General features: G+C 30.0%; 1 protein-coding gene across 1 annotated transcript in view; it reads right to left on the reverse strand.

The window, feature by feature from the left end:
- Nucleotides 1-5,836: 5,836 nt before the first annotated feature.
- The window catches only part of LOC113370009 (tRNA (adenine(58)-N(1))-methyltransferase non-catalytic subunit TRM6), a 43,727-nt gene continuing 32,705 nt past the window's right edge, over nucleotides 5,837-16,858 (reverse strand). Inside the window, exons 3-4 of the mRNA XM_026610647.1 lie at nucleotides 6,116-6,395; nucleotides 5,837-6,011 (exon numbers count right to left, since the gene is read on the reverse strand). Coding sequence (XP_026466432.1) covers nucleotides 5,910-6,011; nucleotides 6,116-6,395 — 382 coding nt within the window. The 3' untranslated portion in view covers nucleotides 5,837-5,909. The remainder of the gene's footprint in view (nucleotides 6,012-6,115; nucleotides 6,396-16,858) is intronic.

A 16,858-nucleotide genomic window follows, 5' to 3' on the forward strand; every position in this document is an offset into this window, starting at 1 on the left:
TCAGAAGTAAAAACAATTTGCACTTCGTCACCACCCACCGCATTAATTGGATTATAACTCTTTTAATTCTGATTTTATCAGAACTTGTAATATACTATTTTAAAGGTAATTAAATGAGCTACAACATTCTCTATCATAAATTTTACCGTAACTTCACTTATTTTGAAACGGCGAAAGGTTAAAGAGCTCGAAAACCACTCTGGTTGGACAGCCGCGCACACCTTAAACAATCATAACTCTATCAATATTTGTGTAATAGAAAAATAATAAAAAGCAATAATTAGTCAGAAAAAGAACTTGAACTTTCATCAATATACCTTTATACGTGTCTTTTATTCTTTCAGAGATATAATAATGAGAAATTGGTTATTTTTTTTAAATAGATTTTTTTTTTCATAATATCATGAGATTTTTGAAAAACGTTTGTACTAAAGTTGTGGTATTTTCCAGAATCCATCGAGATCTCTTAAGCAAGGAGTTAGTTAGGGGTACTTGGAATTTTTGAAAAATCGATTTTTATTTTTTTGCATTTTCATTAAGTGTAATATCTTGAAAATGTTCTCTGAAAATTTCAAGTTGATCCGCCGATTACTTTTTGAGTTGTTGGACTGTAAATCCAATGTGAAACTTTAAACGCGTTTTTCTCAAAACTATGTTTTTTGAACCGGTGACCACTGTGACTCAAAAACCGGTTAGTAAATTTTAATGAAATTTATACAGCTTTTACAATACATAATAAACTCGGGCCTGATCGAAAGATTTTTATTTTTTCAAAAATTTCAATTTTTTAAGACCAATTAACTGTTGATTTTTTACACCAAAATCTAGAATTTTTTTTCTGATGCTGCCATTTTGTTAATTTTTGCAAAAAAAAGAAAACCTTCGATCAGGCCCAGGATTATCTATTTATAAAACTATTTTTTTTATTTGATTAATTTTAGATGAATCTCTAAGGAGTTATGATGGTCACCGCCAGGACCGTTTTTTTGAAACAGAGTCAACAAAAACAGCTATAACTTCGAGAATATTAAATTATTTTTTCTGATATTTTTGTTACTTCAGATTAAAACATTGTATAATAATACCGCATTAATATATTTGTAGAAAAACATCGTTTAATAACAAAATAAAAATATTGAAAATTCTCATTTTTTCGTGCCTCCAAGCATAGATAAACAAGTATAATAGATGTCTGGCGATTTGACGTTACCTCGATTGAAATACCAATTTTTAAAAATAGATGGCAGCACATGTATAATATTTAAATTAACCCCTGGCATTATGTCTTAATTTGTACTTATTGTATACAGTCCCAAAAACATGAATAATTTTTAATATTGAAAATAAGAACAAATCATACGAAATACAAAATATGTATTTTCAAAGATATTACATATGTTTAAAGAACAATTAAAATTATGTTTATATTAACAATTATAATAACAGTTATGGAATGTTTGAAAATATAATAATTATTATACATAATTATAAGTATTATAATTCCACAATTATGCTTAAATAATATTTCAAAAACTAAAGATCTAAGTGGAGAAAACCACAGAAGTATTTTACTAAACTAAGCAGAAATAACAGACTAATATTAATTACTTAATGACTAATATTAATATATTAAAATCTTAAAATTTAAGAAGAAACTACAAGCACAGGAGCACGCGATGAAATTACAAATTTAGAAGGAATGACAAATAATACAAAAATTTAAAAGATTAAAAAAAAAACAATTTGTTAAAAAGTACAAATACTTCACAAACAAAAGTCCTAAAAACATAATATATATATATATATATATATATATATATATATATAAATATCAAAATTGAGAGAAATTCAAATTCCTAGGATTAAACCTCATTTACGAGACATTGTTCTTTATTAATTCTGCATGTAATAGTTATTTTGCTATCTAATGAATTAATAGTAAAGTTGCATTTAACAAAACCTTTGAATAGTTGCTGTACGAGTGTTTTATAACATTACATTTAGCCATGTTTCATCATGAAAACATTATCATTGAAATTGCCATAAAAGATCAACAAAGTGCGAACAGAATAATGTTTTATGCACATACAATTGTTTATGAATCAAAAGATAAAAGCAATATTTTTAATTCCTAAGGTAAGTAACACATATATCTTGAATTTAAACATTATATTCGGATGTTGCACAAGTGTTTACATTTGCTAATGTAATAGATAATCTTATTAAATATAACAATGAACTTACGTTGATGAACATTTGAACCAATACTGAATAACATGATGTTTTGCAACATCAACAATATGAGATTCAATCCGATCATATAACAATTCCGAAGATAATGGTATTTCAAAAAACATCAAAACACTGTTACTAATACTTTTTAAAAGAAATAGCTGAACCTAATGTTTTAAATAAACACTCGTGAATACTGCTATACTCTTATATTTCTGAATGCAACTTTCTCAATATTTGAGGACATCGCAAAATAAATATTTGTCTCCAAAAATAGTAGACCTTTGGAGACTTTTTGTAGGACTTATTCCTTAAATTATAGCATTGTTTATGAATCCTTCTTGTCATTACATGTTGCATTCCTTGGTTGTCAAAAGTACTCCTGCGCTCTGTTCGTGCATTTTGCAGCAATTTGCAGGTACCCCCAAGACACCTATTCAATATAATAACATGTTGAAATATCTTGATTATATGTAATTATTGCTGCAATTATTATTAAAAAATACCTTTCCGGAAACTTGTATTGGAATAGGTAAATATTTTAACCCGCACTTGACACTTTTTTGGGTACTATAAAAACACTTTGCCATATTAAATTTCACTAAAATGTTCACTTAAACACAATTAATTAATTAGAAACAATTAACCTACACACAAACTTAGGTTATGCTTAGGTTATTCGTACAGCGATTAAATACTTGACAGCTACTTGCACGAACCACGAACAATTTGTAGTTGAAATGAGTACACATGAGCCATCTGTTTTTAAAAATTGGCACTACTAAAGACCAAAACAGTGCAACGCGCATTTGTTTGAAGATAACTCCCCATGCCTCCAAGTACCCCTAACCCCTTAAGCCGGCCACAGACGTTACTACGTACTACAATACAATACATGTACAACTGAAGGAATGCTCAACCAAGCGTATTTTCACAGTGCCTACAGATGGCTCGAATTTATGTTTAAGTATTTGCGCATGCATATCAAGCATGTCACTAAGAAACGACAAAACATAACCTAAAAATATTTTTTTTCATTAATTTATATATTAACAAAAATAGATTATAACAAAAAAAAATTCATATATTCACAGCATCAGAAGAGAATTCAAACTGTTCAGAAGGCTAATTTAAATAAACCAAAACGGGACATGCGCTACCATACGCGGCCAACGAATGAACTTGTCAACTTAATTGATTGCACAATTAAAATAATCGATAAGTGCACACGTCAACTCGCTTGTACCAGTCTGTCAAGTTGCACAAAAAACATACCACAGACCCTAGGCAATATTAGAATACCCCGTGTTCATACTCGCTTGTACCAGTCTGTCAAGTTGCACAAAAAACATACCACAGACCCTAGACAATATTAGAATACCCCGTGCCACAGACCCTACAGAATATATATGCAAGTCACGGATTGCGCAATTATACAGTATCTTCTGTGGCCGGCTGTAAACCAAGTAAATTCCAGATGGAATACAATTATTTTTAATTTTGGTAGAAATTGCACTCATAAACCATTTGATTTAAATGGAAAATTTGAAAAACTTAGTATGCGTCTGTTATTTGCATGATAGCTCACTCATTTTACACGCAGAAGTACTCATTTTAAAGCTTATTTTGAGCAGTATAAAACCCTATTTTCATATCTAGCCTAATATTGTTTCTAGAACACTTCATAAAACACCGACTTATTAAGATGTCAATTGATATAATTTTGATCATGACATGATTTTCGTTAAAAGGTATATTTTTGAAGATATTAGCAAAAAACGATGAAAATCGCAAAAAAGAAACAAATTTTCAATAGCCAGTAACATGAAAAGTATTTGCTTTGTTAAAAAACATTATTAAACATTTTTCTCTTATAATTAGTTTTTTTATCGATAACGATGAAAAGAAATGACATCCCCCCGTAAAGTGGCAAAAGAGTCTAAATTATTTTCACTTTTAAACTTGAGAGTAAGATGAACCTAATTCCAAAATTTCATAGAAATTGAAGCACAGTAAAAAAATTCTGACACAAAACGCTCCATTGACTTGAGTAAATATTCCGTATCCAATGCCATATTTTTTGAATAAGTAATTTTTTTTGTATCGTGATTTAGTAATGTAAGGCAAAACACGATTGCATTAGTTAAAAAATAATAATTTGTTAAATTAATTATAAAGGGTATATTCACAGACAGCCGTCAGGCGCATGCACAGATTGTTCCTGTGCTAAATATATAATGTATCTTATATTATTTTAATTTTTGGCACATCTCAGCTGCTTTTCGGCAATAATAATGTAGACATTACATTTTTCTTATTCATAATCATAAATATAACATATTTTAATATTGTCTTAGTTTATAAGTGAATGGAAATGTTTGGCAAATGACATTCTCCATTTGTTTTTATGGTAGTAAGTTTTTATGGCAGTATGTTGTAGTAGCTCTTTTCATACTTATATTAATTAATTGAATATATATATATATATATATATATATACATATATGCAAACAATATTATATTATGATAGTATAATGCTATTCACAGAATCTTTCTGTACACAGTATCTTTATGTAAAAGTCAATGTATATATTTAAGTCAAATAAAGCAATTTTTAAAAAAAAATCATTTGTTTTTAATGTCAAACAATGCCTCAAATATTTTCAATGTCAATCAATGATAAGTGGTTTTTGTAATTTTTTCTATCTATTTCTACAATTTAACTATATTTCTATGAATCAAAAAATCCTAGAAAATTTCCTTAACAAATTTCAGGATTTATGAAAATCCGAATAATCGTTTAGGAGGATTAACCTTTCATACCCCATTATTGAAGAATTATATATATATATATATATATATATATATATATATATATATATATATATGTGCGTGTGTGTGTGTGTCTATGAACTGCGTAACATGGTTTGTAAACCATAAATAATATCAGATTTATCTCTTTCTTTGATAACAGTTGAACTACTAATATTTAGATGTTTTTAAGATAACATTTGGCCTTTTTCAAATGCATATAAGAGTATAAAATATTGCAATTTTATCATTGCTAAATCAATCAATTAATATTTATTCTGATATGAGTAATAATATGTTTATATATTATATTTTTAATATAAAATATAAAGAAACTAACCTTTTGTGACATATTCCAAATGATATTTTAATACATTTTCTCCAGAATCCCTTTTAGACCATCTACTTGGTGAATATTGTAATTCTAGTTCCAAAATTTTGAAATCTTTATATGACATATTTATTTACACTTATTTAAGAGGTATATGAAATGTGTCTTGTCTGATCAACGCCTTTAAACTGACTGTCAGAAAATTAGACTGATAAAAATATTTATCAGTTTTTACAAAATATTGAAACAAGCTAAAAGTACCATTTTGCGTAGAAGTAAGTTGATTTAACTTTGTGCATAAATCACAAATTGAATTTCAACAAAATTTGAATACAGATTACAAAAAAGTTTTCACTTGTGAAACATTACATTTCATACTATTAATTATGATGAAACTGTTCAGTCGATTTTCACATTCAATTAGCCTCCGGAATGTTAAGAAACAGAAAGAAAAAACAAACAAAAAATTAACTCATACATTCTTCATTTATTAATACATTATATAATATCATAGAAAACTTTTAAGTAATTATTACTAGCTTTGTTCATTTGATTTTGGATCAACTTTCCATCCTGTTAATAAAAATCCACTGGTTGCATTCATATTTACATCAGGATGTGTACGATTCGCCAATACCTAAAATGAGTGAACTGACTTATATTTGTGAGACAAAACACATGTGCTATTGTTATATCACTGGATAATCAATTATTGTAAATTAGTTAAATATAATAGTTAACCTGATAAGTTCTCATCCAATTGCTTGTAATCTTTATGCCAGTGACATATCCTTCTTGTTTTAATTCACTATACAGATTGATAAGCGGTTCTCTGGAAACTGAAAAAATGGCAATAGGTGCCGAGTTTCTTGTAAATGGTAGCAATCCTCTAACAATATTTGATGGGTGCTCCTTCGCAACTACTACCAAACTGTCCAAGCCTTTGTTTAAATATTCACAAGCCTTGGCATTTGCTATTTGCCATGGTTGTTGTTCTAGAGGACTCTTCTCTCTAATACCGCTGTCAAATAACAAATTTACTTAACATTTTATTTATTAAACTAGCTGTAAGTGGAATTCTGTCTTAAGGCAATTAAGGCATCGTGCCTTAAGGCAAATTGCTAGAACTTCCCGTACCAAAAATTATTATTTTTTAAAAAACGATTAACATTTTTGAAAAAATTTTACTTCGAAAAAATTAGATTTTTGAGAAACTATAAATTTGACAAAAAATTACTTTTTAAAAAAAAAATTTTTTTTTTTTGAAAACAAATTTTTTTTTTTGAGAGCAAAATTTTGTTGAAAAGAAAAATGTTTTCTTCATTTTGACATAGTTTCGAAATTCTGAACTTTTTTTCAAAGCAATCGTACTGCTTGAACTGCATAGAGACGAAATATCAAAGCGCGCAAGTGCCGCGCCGCCGTCTAACGCATAAGCATTGGTACGATCCCATTGAAATGTAGAAAAAAATTATACTTATCGTTAAAATATCTATAAAATATCTGATAATTTGATGTGCATATGTCTAATGATCATTTTTAACCGCCGAATGGCATTTTTTTTACTTTTTTCATTAGATCTCCGAAACCGCTAGACCTGCCTTCATGAAAATTTGATCAATTCTCCACCTTGTCAATACAAATGATATGTTTTAATGAATTAAAATGAATTATTCAAATCGGACGCTCCATTCTCTTAAAAACTGAGTTACCATTTTCGGCACTTTTTGCCTTCGCCAAAACCTAATCAGCACGTCTCCTTATCAATACGAATCGAATGTTTTTTGAATTATTCAAATCGGTTGATACGTGTTCCCGAAATCGTCGACGAAAATTTGAATCCGCACATACATACACACACACACATACATCCATTTTTTTTAAGGTATGCCAAAATGTTCAGAAACCTCTGAAACGTAAAGATATATCAAAATTTTCATTTTCGATTTTTTTGCGATTACTATAACTTGGCCTATGGGAAGTTAAAAATATATAAAAAAATTATGGAATTTTGGATAATGTTAATTGAAAGTTAGTCCAAAAACCGCACTGTCAGATTGATTAGGCTTTAATGATTTTAATTGACGATTATGTATAGATGTTTAAAGTACAAGATGTGTATGAGTGGGATATGGTATATAATTTATGGCTATGAGATTAAATAATGATATATTTACCCAATATTTGTAAATTTACGTATGAATATAACTTTCCAAAAAAAATTATCCTAATATGAAACATTTAAACATTTACGTAAGAACTCTCTTTTGGCTGAAAGTTGGCTTATATATTAGTGTATTTCTATAACAGTTTAATAAAATATGATCACAATATTAATTAAATTTATAATAATTTAATACATTTAACCCCTTCGCTTACAAAGACGCCTCAGAGGCGTCCAAAGATTATCGGCCCAAACACAAATATGACGCCTCAGAGGCATAGCAAGGTATTAGGCCCAAACACAAATATGGCGCCTCAGAGTAGTCGCAAGGTTATCGGCCCAAACGCGAATAGGACGCCTTAGAGTCGTCGTAAGTCTACCGAAAGAAATATAAATAAAACATTTCCGAAACTTGGTGAAGCATATACATACATCGTTTGTAGCAAGTTTTAAAATAATACACATTATAATGTCTTCAAGAAAAAATTAGTGATGAATTACATAGCAGTGATGACTTTGCTACCAGTAGTACTGACAGTGGTAGTGACATACTTTTCGCACAAATATATAAATTTATAATTATATGTATAAATTTATATATTTGTAATAATCAATTTTCAGTTTTATTTAAGAATCAATGTAATTATTTATCAAACATCTTGTAAAGTCAATTGTACCGAGCAAGTGTATATACAAACTACAGGAATTTTATGATTTGTATAGTTTCGAACGCCGAGCCAAGTTGTTTATGCCACTGCGTGCGGCCGACCTTAGTGTCGCTTTTGGCCCGTAAATTTAGATATTAGCTAGTAAGCGAAGGGGTTAATTTATTATTAGACGATCAAACATTGTTGCTAATTTTGTTCTATTTACTTTTTTAGGAAGGAACAAAAGTGGACTTTTTTTCAACTAGCTGTAAGTGGAATTCTGTCTTAAAGCAATTAAGGCATCGTGCCTTAAGGCAAATTTGCTGAAACTTCCCGTACCAAAAATTATTATTTTTTTAAAAACGATTAACATTTTTGAAAAAAATTTACTTCGAAACAATAAGATTTTTGACAAACAATTAGACAAAAAATTACTTTTTTTTGAAAAAAAAAATTTTATTTAATTTTTTTTTTTGAAAAAAAAAAAGATTCTTTATTTTGACATATTTTGAAAGATCTAAACTTTTTTTCAAAGCAATCGTACTGCTTTAACTGCATAAAGACGAAATATCAAACCGCGTAAGCGCCGCGTCGACGTCTAACGCGTAAACATTGGTACGGAACCCATAGGAATGTAAACCAAAATTATACTTATTGTTAAAATCTCTATAAAATATGTGATAATTTGATGTGCATATGTCTAATGATCATTTTTGACCGCCAAATGGCATTTTTTTTTACTTTTTTCATTAGATCTCCGAAACCGCTAGACCTGCCTTTATGAAAATTTGATCGGTTCTTCACCTTGTCAATACAAGTAAAATGTTTTTTGAATTATTAAAATCGGACGCTCCGTTCTCTCAAAAACTGAGTTACCGTTTTCGGCACTTTTTGCCACGTATCTCGGAACGGCTAGACCTGACTTCGCCAAAAACTAATCAGCACGTCTCCTTATCAATACGAATCGAATGTTTTTTGAATTATTCAAATCGGTTGATCGGTGTTCCCGAAATCGTCGACGAAAATTTGTATCCGCACATACATACACACACGCACATACACACACAGACCACACACGCACATACACACACACACACACACACACACATACATCCATTTTTTCTAAGGTATGCCAAAATATTCAGAAACCTTTGAAACGTCGAGAAATGCAAAAATTTTCATTTTCGATTTTTTTGAGATTACTATAACTTGCCCTACGGGAAGTTAAAATTTGGTAAATTTTAAAATGTTTCCATAACATATGTTCAATTATTCAAGTATTCAATATTGGATGTTCCAAAATTTAAAACTTTAGAAATTTACGAAATATTCCAAAAATCTAAATTTTTCATAATTTTCAAAAATGTTAAAACTTTTCAAACAATTCGAAAATTTCAAAAATTCTGAATTTTTGAAAATGTTCTGAATTTTCAAAAGCGACTAGGAAGTAATTCAGCAAAAATCGGACGAAAATGCGTTACGCCAAATACTGATTCGTCATGTGAAACGTCATTATTTAATACTAATTCATACTATTATTTAAGCGTTATTATAATTAAAATAAAACAGCAAATCAACAAACAAAATAACAATATAATAAAACATCTAAAAATATCGTGTTTAAGAAACGTAAGTTTTGTATTTTATTATTCATAGTTGCTATATTATATATTTGAAGAACATAATTTTAAACAATTTTAAACAAAGTATTTTTATAGACAACACAGATTTCAATGTAGTATTTAATGCTACTGATATGTATGTATATTATATAGCAAGAACGAGTAACCTTGTTAAGGGGGTTGTTCTTTTTTTTGTTACAAAACATGCAAGGTATTTGTTTTTGTTTTTCTCGGAATGTATTTATCATAAAGACATGCGGTTTTTTTTAAACAAAAATTACAAAACCATAGAATATTAAGAAATTTTTTATTATTTTTTTTTCGCCGTCATTATTTAACCAGGGGGCGCCAAAGTGGGCATTGCAAAATCGATCTCGTTTGCGGTGCCACAGATAAATCCGTTGCGCATCGCCAGAAACAAAAAAAAAACGAAACTACGTTGAAGAAGAAGTTTGAATCCAGTCCCTCTACCAAAATGAAAGAAAAAAAGCAAGAAGGAAAAAAATGGCAGCTATTTAAAAAAAAGTGTCAAAAAAGGCCTTTTTTTGGGACGAGAAGGTTCGCAAAATTTTTTTGCGTAATGTTATCAAGTTGTTTGAGGTAGGGGGACTAGGTATTGCAATGGTGAACAAATTAAAAAAAAATGCAAGTCGATCCGACTTGTAGTTTTTTTTTAATTTGTGGCACCGCATTGAAAAGAGTCAATTTGAGAAAAACGTATTTAAAGTTTTTAATATAATGTACTAAATACACCATTTAATTTAATGTACGAAATACACGATGGTGTTCAAAGATGCTGACACATTAAAAAGGTCATGTGCATGAGGTATTATAATGAAAAAGAGGCAGCTGGCATACAATAGCTCGCGGGGCAATAAAAAGCGCGTTCAGAGGATCATACGTATAGAGATATATAATATATCTATAACTTTGTCAAAAAAATAGATATTGAGATGATTTTTTTTTTAAATAATTCTAAGGTTTTTAGCTTTCATAATATCAAAAAATCTCAAAACCGAAACAAATAAAAATAAAAAAAGAACAACCCCCTTAACCCACGGGCCAACTTGAATTTTAAAATATTATGGCGGGCCGCACGTAATTTTTGTTTATACTAGCTGACCCAGTGATCGATTAGCCATAGGAAATATTTTTATAAAATCATTAGTATAAGAAATGACTTACTAATCCTGATTGTATAAATATGTGGTATATAAATGAAAGGGACAGCCAATACAAATTACGTTGATAATTTATCCACTGCAACGCTTAAATACTCAAATCACAAAAATGACAATAATAGTTTATTGATCGACTACCAAGCTATATAAAAAATTATTGGACTACTAAAATGACTAACATAATTATTATAAAATAATGAAAATTTGGAGTTGTATGTAGTTTTCCATTACGCATGAAAAAAATTAAAATAAAGAACAAAATTTAAATAAATTATTACGGTCGTATAATCCATGATAAAAATAAATTGCTTTTTCTTTTTTAAATAAATTGAAGCTTTTTCATAAACTCAAAAATCTGAACTAAAATTAGGTAAAAAGATTTATTGACTGAGCGCGGGAATATTTAATTGCAACAAAATTGAAAAAAGTATATATTTTATATAACTACGAGTGTATATTATAAGTGTTTATAAATATTAACACAAAATGAAAACAAATAATAGTTAAACAAAAAACTAATTTACTTCAAAACTAAAAAGAAATTTGGCACTGCCTTTTTTATATAAGCAGATCAATATCATCTGTTTTTTTTTCAATTTTGTTCTTTATTTTATTTTTTAATGTGGAAAGTAGCAACGCGTATGCAGCTTTATTATGTTTTACTCAATTTTGATAGGTGGTAACTTTTTATAAATTTCATGGTTGAAATTAACAAAGTCCACAAAAAAAGTTGTTCGGATTGGGTGTATAGTCAAAATTGGGACACAAAATATGGAAAAACATTTAGGAACTAGCACAATCTAGAAATTTTTCTGAATGCGACTTTACATTTATGGACCTGTGTAATTGTTCGCATACGTTCGAAAGTATACATACATACATCGAAAAAATTCGATGTTTACTGAAAAATACATTATTAAATCAGTATTTGAAATCAGGCGAAGAACATTTGAAATCACAATTAAAATTTATTCACATTTTCTTTTTCTGAATATGAAAAGTAGAATACAAGATTCTGCAAATGATATTATTCTTAATTAACAAAATGACAAAAGTACTACAATTGCTTTTTCATATCCAAAAACAATTATAGCGCCATTTGGGTCGTACACTCCTTCATATTGTAACGACAATTGGTATTGTCGTCAAAAGGGTTGCATAACCACCAGCGCAATGGGACACCCCCACCTACGTCTACTAGGGAGCCTACAATATAAAGTCCAGTCTGGGGTTGAAATATCTTTTTTTTTTTTTTTTTTTTATTTATTATTCATAGCAAGCTATACAAAGTACATTCAGCTACATTTGTTACAGTTATATATTAATTGACGGCGTGAGAAGGATCGCTATCCTGTGATAGCGCCTTCATAGATGTTAAGTTATGTTTTGTAGTAAATCATTGCAGATTCTTTTCTTCAGACGCTTTGGTGGTAAAAGCTTGAGCAGATTTGACGCTAATACGTTTGGATGACGACTTAGACGAGCTTTATATCTGGCGCAGTATAGATTGATTTCTTCTTCAATAGTTTGGATTCTGAGATCTTGATGAATCAACCAATTTGGGACGTATTTTGGAGCGTTCACGATTTCTTTCAAAATTTTGTTTTGGAACCTTTGTAGAATAGTTATATTCGATTTACTGGCCGCACCCCATAGTTGTAGGCCGTAGGACCATATTGGTTTAATTATTGTTTTGTAGATTAGTAGTTTATTTTCTATTGTGACTTGTGATTTCCAGCCCATTAACCAATTAAGTTGCCTACGTGTTAATTCAAGCTGCTGACGCTTCTTTAGAATGTGTTCATGCCAGGTTAATCTTCTATCTAAATGTAATCCCAGATATTTAACAACATTGGATACAGGAACTAAATCACCATTCAATCTAACAGGAGGGCATGAACCTTGTCTTAAGGTAAAAGTAACGTGAACTGATTTAGAGTTATTCACTTTTATTCTCCATAGTTTCATCCACTTTTCTACTTCATCTACATGTTTTTGTAGAATTTCCGAGGCAAGCAATTGGTTGTCATGTTGAGCTAGAATTCCCGTATCATCTGCAAAGGTAGCAATCATGGTTTCTGCATTTGTAGGTATATCAGCAGTATATATAATGTAAAGCAGCGGACCCAGAACACTACCTTGGGGAACTCCGGAAGAAATATTTTTAACATTAGATGAAGCATCATTAAAACTGACAAAGAACCTTCTATCACACAGATATGATTTTAGGAGGAGATAATAGTTGTATGGTAAATTCTTCTTTAATTTGTACAACAAGCCGTTATGCCAAACTTTATCAAACGCCTGACTGATGTCAAGAAAAAGGGCTGAACAATATTTTTTTAAGTGAAAGGCTTTATAAATGGAATCCACAACTCTATGTATTTGTTCTACTGTTGAGTGTTGTCTAATGAACCCAAATTGATGTTTTGGCATAAAATTGTTATCTTCTAAAATGTTTATGATTCTTTTGTGAATAACTTTTTCAAAAATTTTTGAGAGGCAAGACAGAAGACTAATGGGCCGGTAGGAAACTGCATCAGTAGGATTTTTTCCAGGCTTGAGAATTAAGATTATTTTCGCCAATTTCCACGATGAAGGAAAATACTTCAGCCGTATTATGGCATTAAATAATATAGTTAAAAATCTCTTACCTTTATCAGGAAGGTGTTTCATTAGACCAAATGTAATCGCATCATTACCAGGAGTTTTTCCCAATTTAGTGTTACTAATCTCGTAGAGCACTTCAGAATACTTAATTTTTAGAATGGGTTCGTCTGTGAAATTACCGTCATTCAAGTAATCTGTGATGAATTGATCGTTAGGTACAATACAAGGATGAGGAGTGAAGACCTTTTCAAGGTGATTTGCAAAGGTAATAACCTTGTCTTCTGCTGATCTAGACCAAGAACCATCATCATTTCTAATTGGAGATACCGTGGAGGTTGGTCTTTTCATATTTTTCGTGGCTTTCCAAATGGAATGGTCATGAACAGACAAATCACTTAAGTAGGACTCCATATGTTTGTTTTTTAAATCAAACAAATATTCTTTAAGTTCTTTAATAGCTTTGTTCAGTTTAGCTTTGTCATCCGGAAAATGAATATGATATAAAGTCCAGTCTGGGGTTGAAATATCAGCATTAAGAATTGTAACATCCCCTGTGGATGATCGGTTGCGTCCAGGGCGCGGGCCCTTGGACCCGCTTTGTGTATAGTGGTGTGTGTGTTGTGCCAGGAGAGGAGAACCCGTTCCAGTAAAGGTCAGATGCATTATTGGTTTTATAAACTATTCCCTCCGTTCCGTCGTTATCGTTACTCCGTTGATACCGTTTTACGTTAGTAATTAATAAAGATTTATGAGTACGTTAGGTTTTAGGCAAAGGGCATGACAGTCCGTAGGTATTGTCATGCCGTTACACCTGTAATAATTAGTAATGATTAAATAAGCTAAAAGTACATTCTGTTTCATTCGCGTAGTTAGTTGGCTTTTCCACAGGTAATTACAGGGTGTTTAAAGAAGTCGGGTTAAGGAGTTGGTGTAACCCTTTCGTTGGGGATGCAACGCTAGATGTAATAATGGAAGTCGTTGCAATACCCTAAGAAAGGGGCGTCAACCCTTCTCGTCACAATGGTGAAAACGCATTCGATTCCCCATAAACCCCCCTCACAAATTTTTAATATTTTTAATAATTACTATTATTATTTTTATTAAAAGCTAAGCGAGTCACTCCCACTAGTTACGTGTATAAGTTACGTTAATTTTCATGATAGATGTTTTTTTTTGTTATAGTACGTTTTTCGGTAAATCTAGTAAATTTTAAAATTTGAATTTTGCGTAAATAACGTGGTAATTATAATTGTATCTTCTATGTGTATCACTACTTGCGTTTATCTGTGTATTTTCATTTTTTTTTTATTGTGTACTTTTCGCGGAGACGTGGTCGGTTTAATTGTAGTAGAATTTTACTACATTGAAAATATAAGTGATTTTTATTTCTTTAATATGTTCTGAGTATGGAATTTTATTGAATGTATAATTTAATTTAATTGCTCAAATCTATTGTTTTGGAGACGGTCTGTTTCGATACGTCTTTTATAATTCTTACCTAATATTTGTTAAGATTAGTTCTATATAGTATATAAAATTATTGAATTTAAAGTTACGTAACTTACTTCAAAAATTATTAAACTTATATTTATTGAACCTATTTAGGTTTATAATATTAAAAAAAAAAAATGTTAAAAGTATTAATTTTATTTTAAAATCAGATTTCATCTAATTGTTGTGTGTGTTCATTCTATTTTTTTTTTCTCTTTGAATATAATATTACAAAAAATGTAGTTAATTTTAATTGTTGCGTTCGTTCCGTTTTGATCCCCCTGGATATATATAAAAAAAAACTCGGTCAAATATCCATATCAATTTCAATTTTTGTAAAGTCATATATAAATCGTCACACAATGTTTGAGTTGTTTCAAGTATTTTGTTTTGATAGTCCAGTTCGAAAGATTTGAAACACATTGCCCTGCAAAATATATTGCATTTTCTTCGAAAACTCAAGTTTCGTAAAACACTTGACCTAATGCCACACACAAATCGTTTTTTTTTTCCGTCTTCGAAAACAGACATTAATAGCTAAGTATTTTGTTCCACTAATTTCTCCAATATTTTGGTCGATGACACATTTATGCAAAGAGCCTAAATATATCGCCATGAGTCCTTTTTTTTTTGGTGACACTTGAACACCGCGCCACAGGGCGCCGGTCGCCGGCGAACTCCGTCGGGCACCGGTCGCCGGCGAAGCCCGTCGGGCGCCATCCGGTACTTGTAAAATTCCATATTCGTCTTAAATTTCGCATAATTTGAAACATTTTTTTTTCCACTTCAATAATCGTTTTACACTATGATTGTAATTAATAAGAATACAGATAACCGCAAATAGTATTGATTCGTTTTATTTTTTCTAAATTTTTTTTATTGCTTTGTTTGTGTGTTGTTAATCTCGTTCGTGAAGTTTGATGAGCCCTGTAATTACATAATTTTTTAGATGATTTGCGAATGAGACAGAATTACTTAGATTAAAACATGATAGAGATAGGATAGTTAGGATAATATATAACATTTAATATGTTAGTAAATGCATAGTGTAAGACTGATACATTTCTTTCCTTTTTATTATATACTTTATATTAGGTTATTAGTATATACGTTAGTATATACTAATCAGAATATACGTTAGTATAGTCTGATAGGAATATGTTAATATTTATAAATTCTGATTTGTCGGTAAATTTGTCAGTAAATTTCGCGTTTTATAATCGAAATAATATATTTACGTCAGTTTTGTTTCTTTTAGATGAAAAAAAAAAACAAAATCTGCGAAAGATATTTTTTTACCACGGAGATTCCATCAAATAGGAGTTAGCAAATACTTTTTAGATTAAAGTATTTTGTCTGAACACTATGGTTTTATTTATGTTTTTATTAAGGCGTTCACGGAGGGAATAGTAGTTAGCATGTCTATGATCGGAAAATGAAGTGAATTATCGAGGAAACGCGCGGTAACAAGTGGCGCAAAGGCCGCGTATGTGGAAAAAAAATGCGTAGAGAACGCAAAGAGTTTAAAAAAAAAATGTATTAGCAGGCAGAAAGTGCCGAACCAAGATGTTAATGTTATTTTCGAGTTTATTGTAACTTTTTTTCTCTTAATCGTTACATCATAGACATGCTAATTGTATCTGACCAGCTGGAGGGTTGTGTATACTTACTTTTTTATTTGTAGTATTAGTATGTTTTTTATCGTTTTTTTTTTTCTATATGTAATGTCGTGTATTTTCGTGTTGTTTCAGTAAGGTGATGCAATAATG

This window comes from Ctenocephalides felis, unplaced genomic scaffold (genome assembly GCF_003426905.1).
Source record: "Ctenocephalides felis isolate EL2017-DRISC unplaced genomic scaffold, ASM342690v1 CF-g0.4_SCAFFOLD_01492, whole genome shotgun sequence".
Lineage (NCBI taxonomy): Eukaryota > Metazoa > Arthropoda > Insecta > Siphonaptera > Pulicidae > Ctenocephalides > Ctenocephalides felis.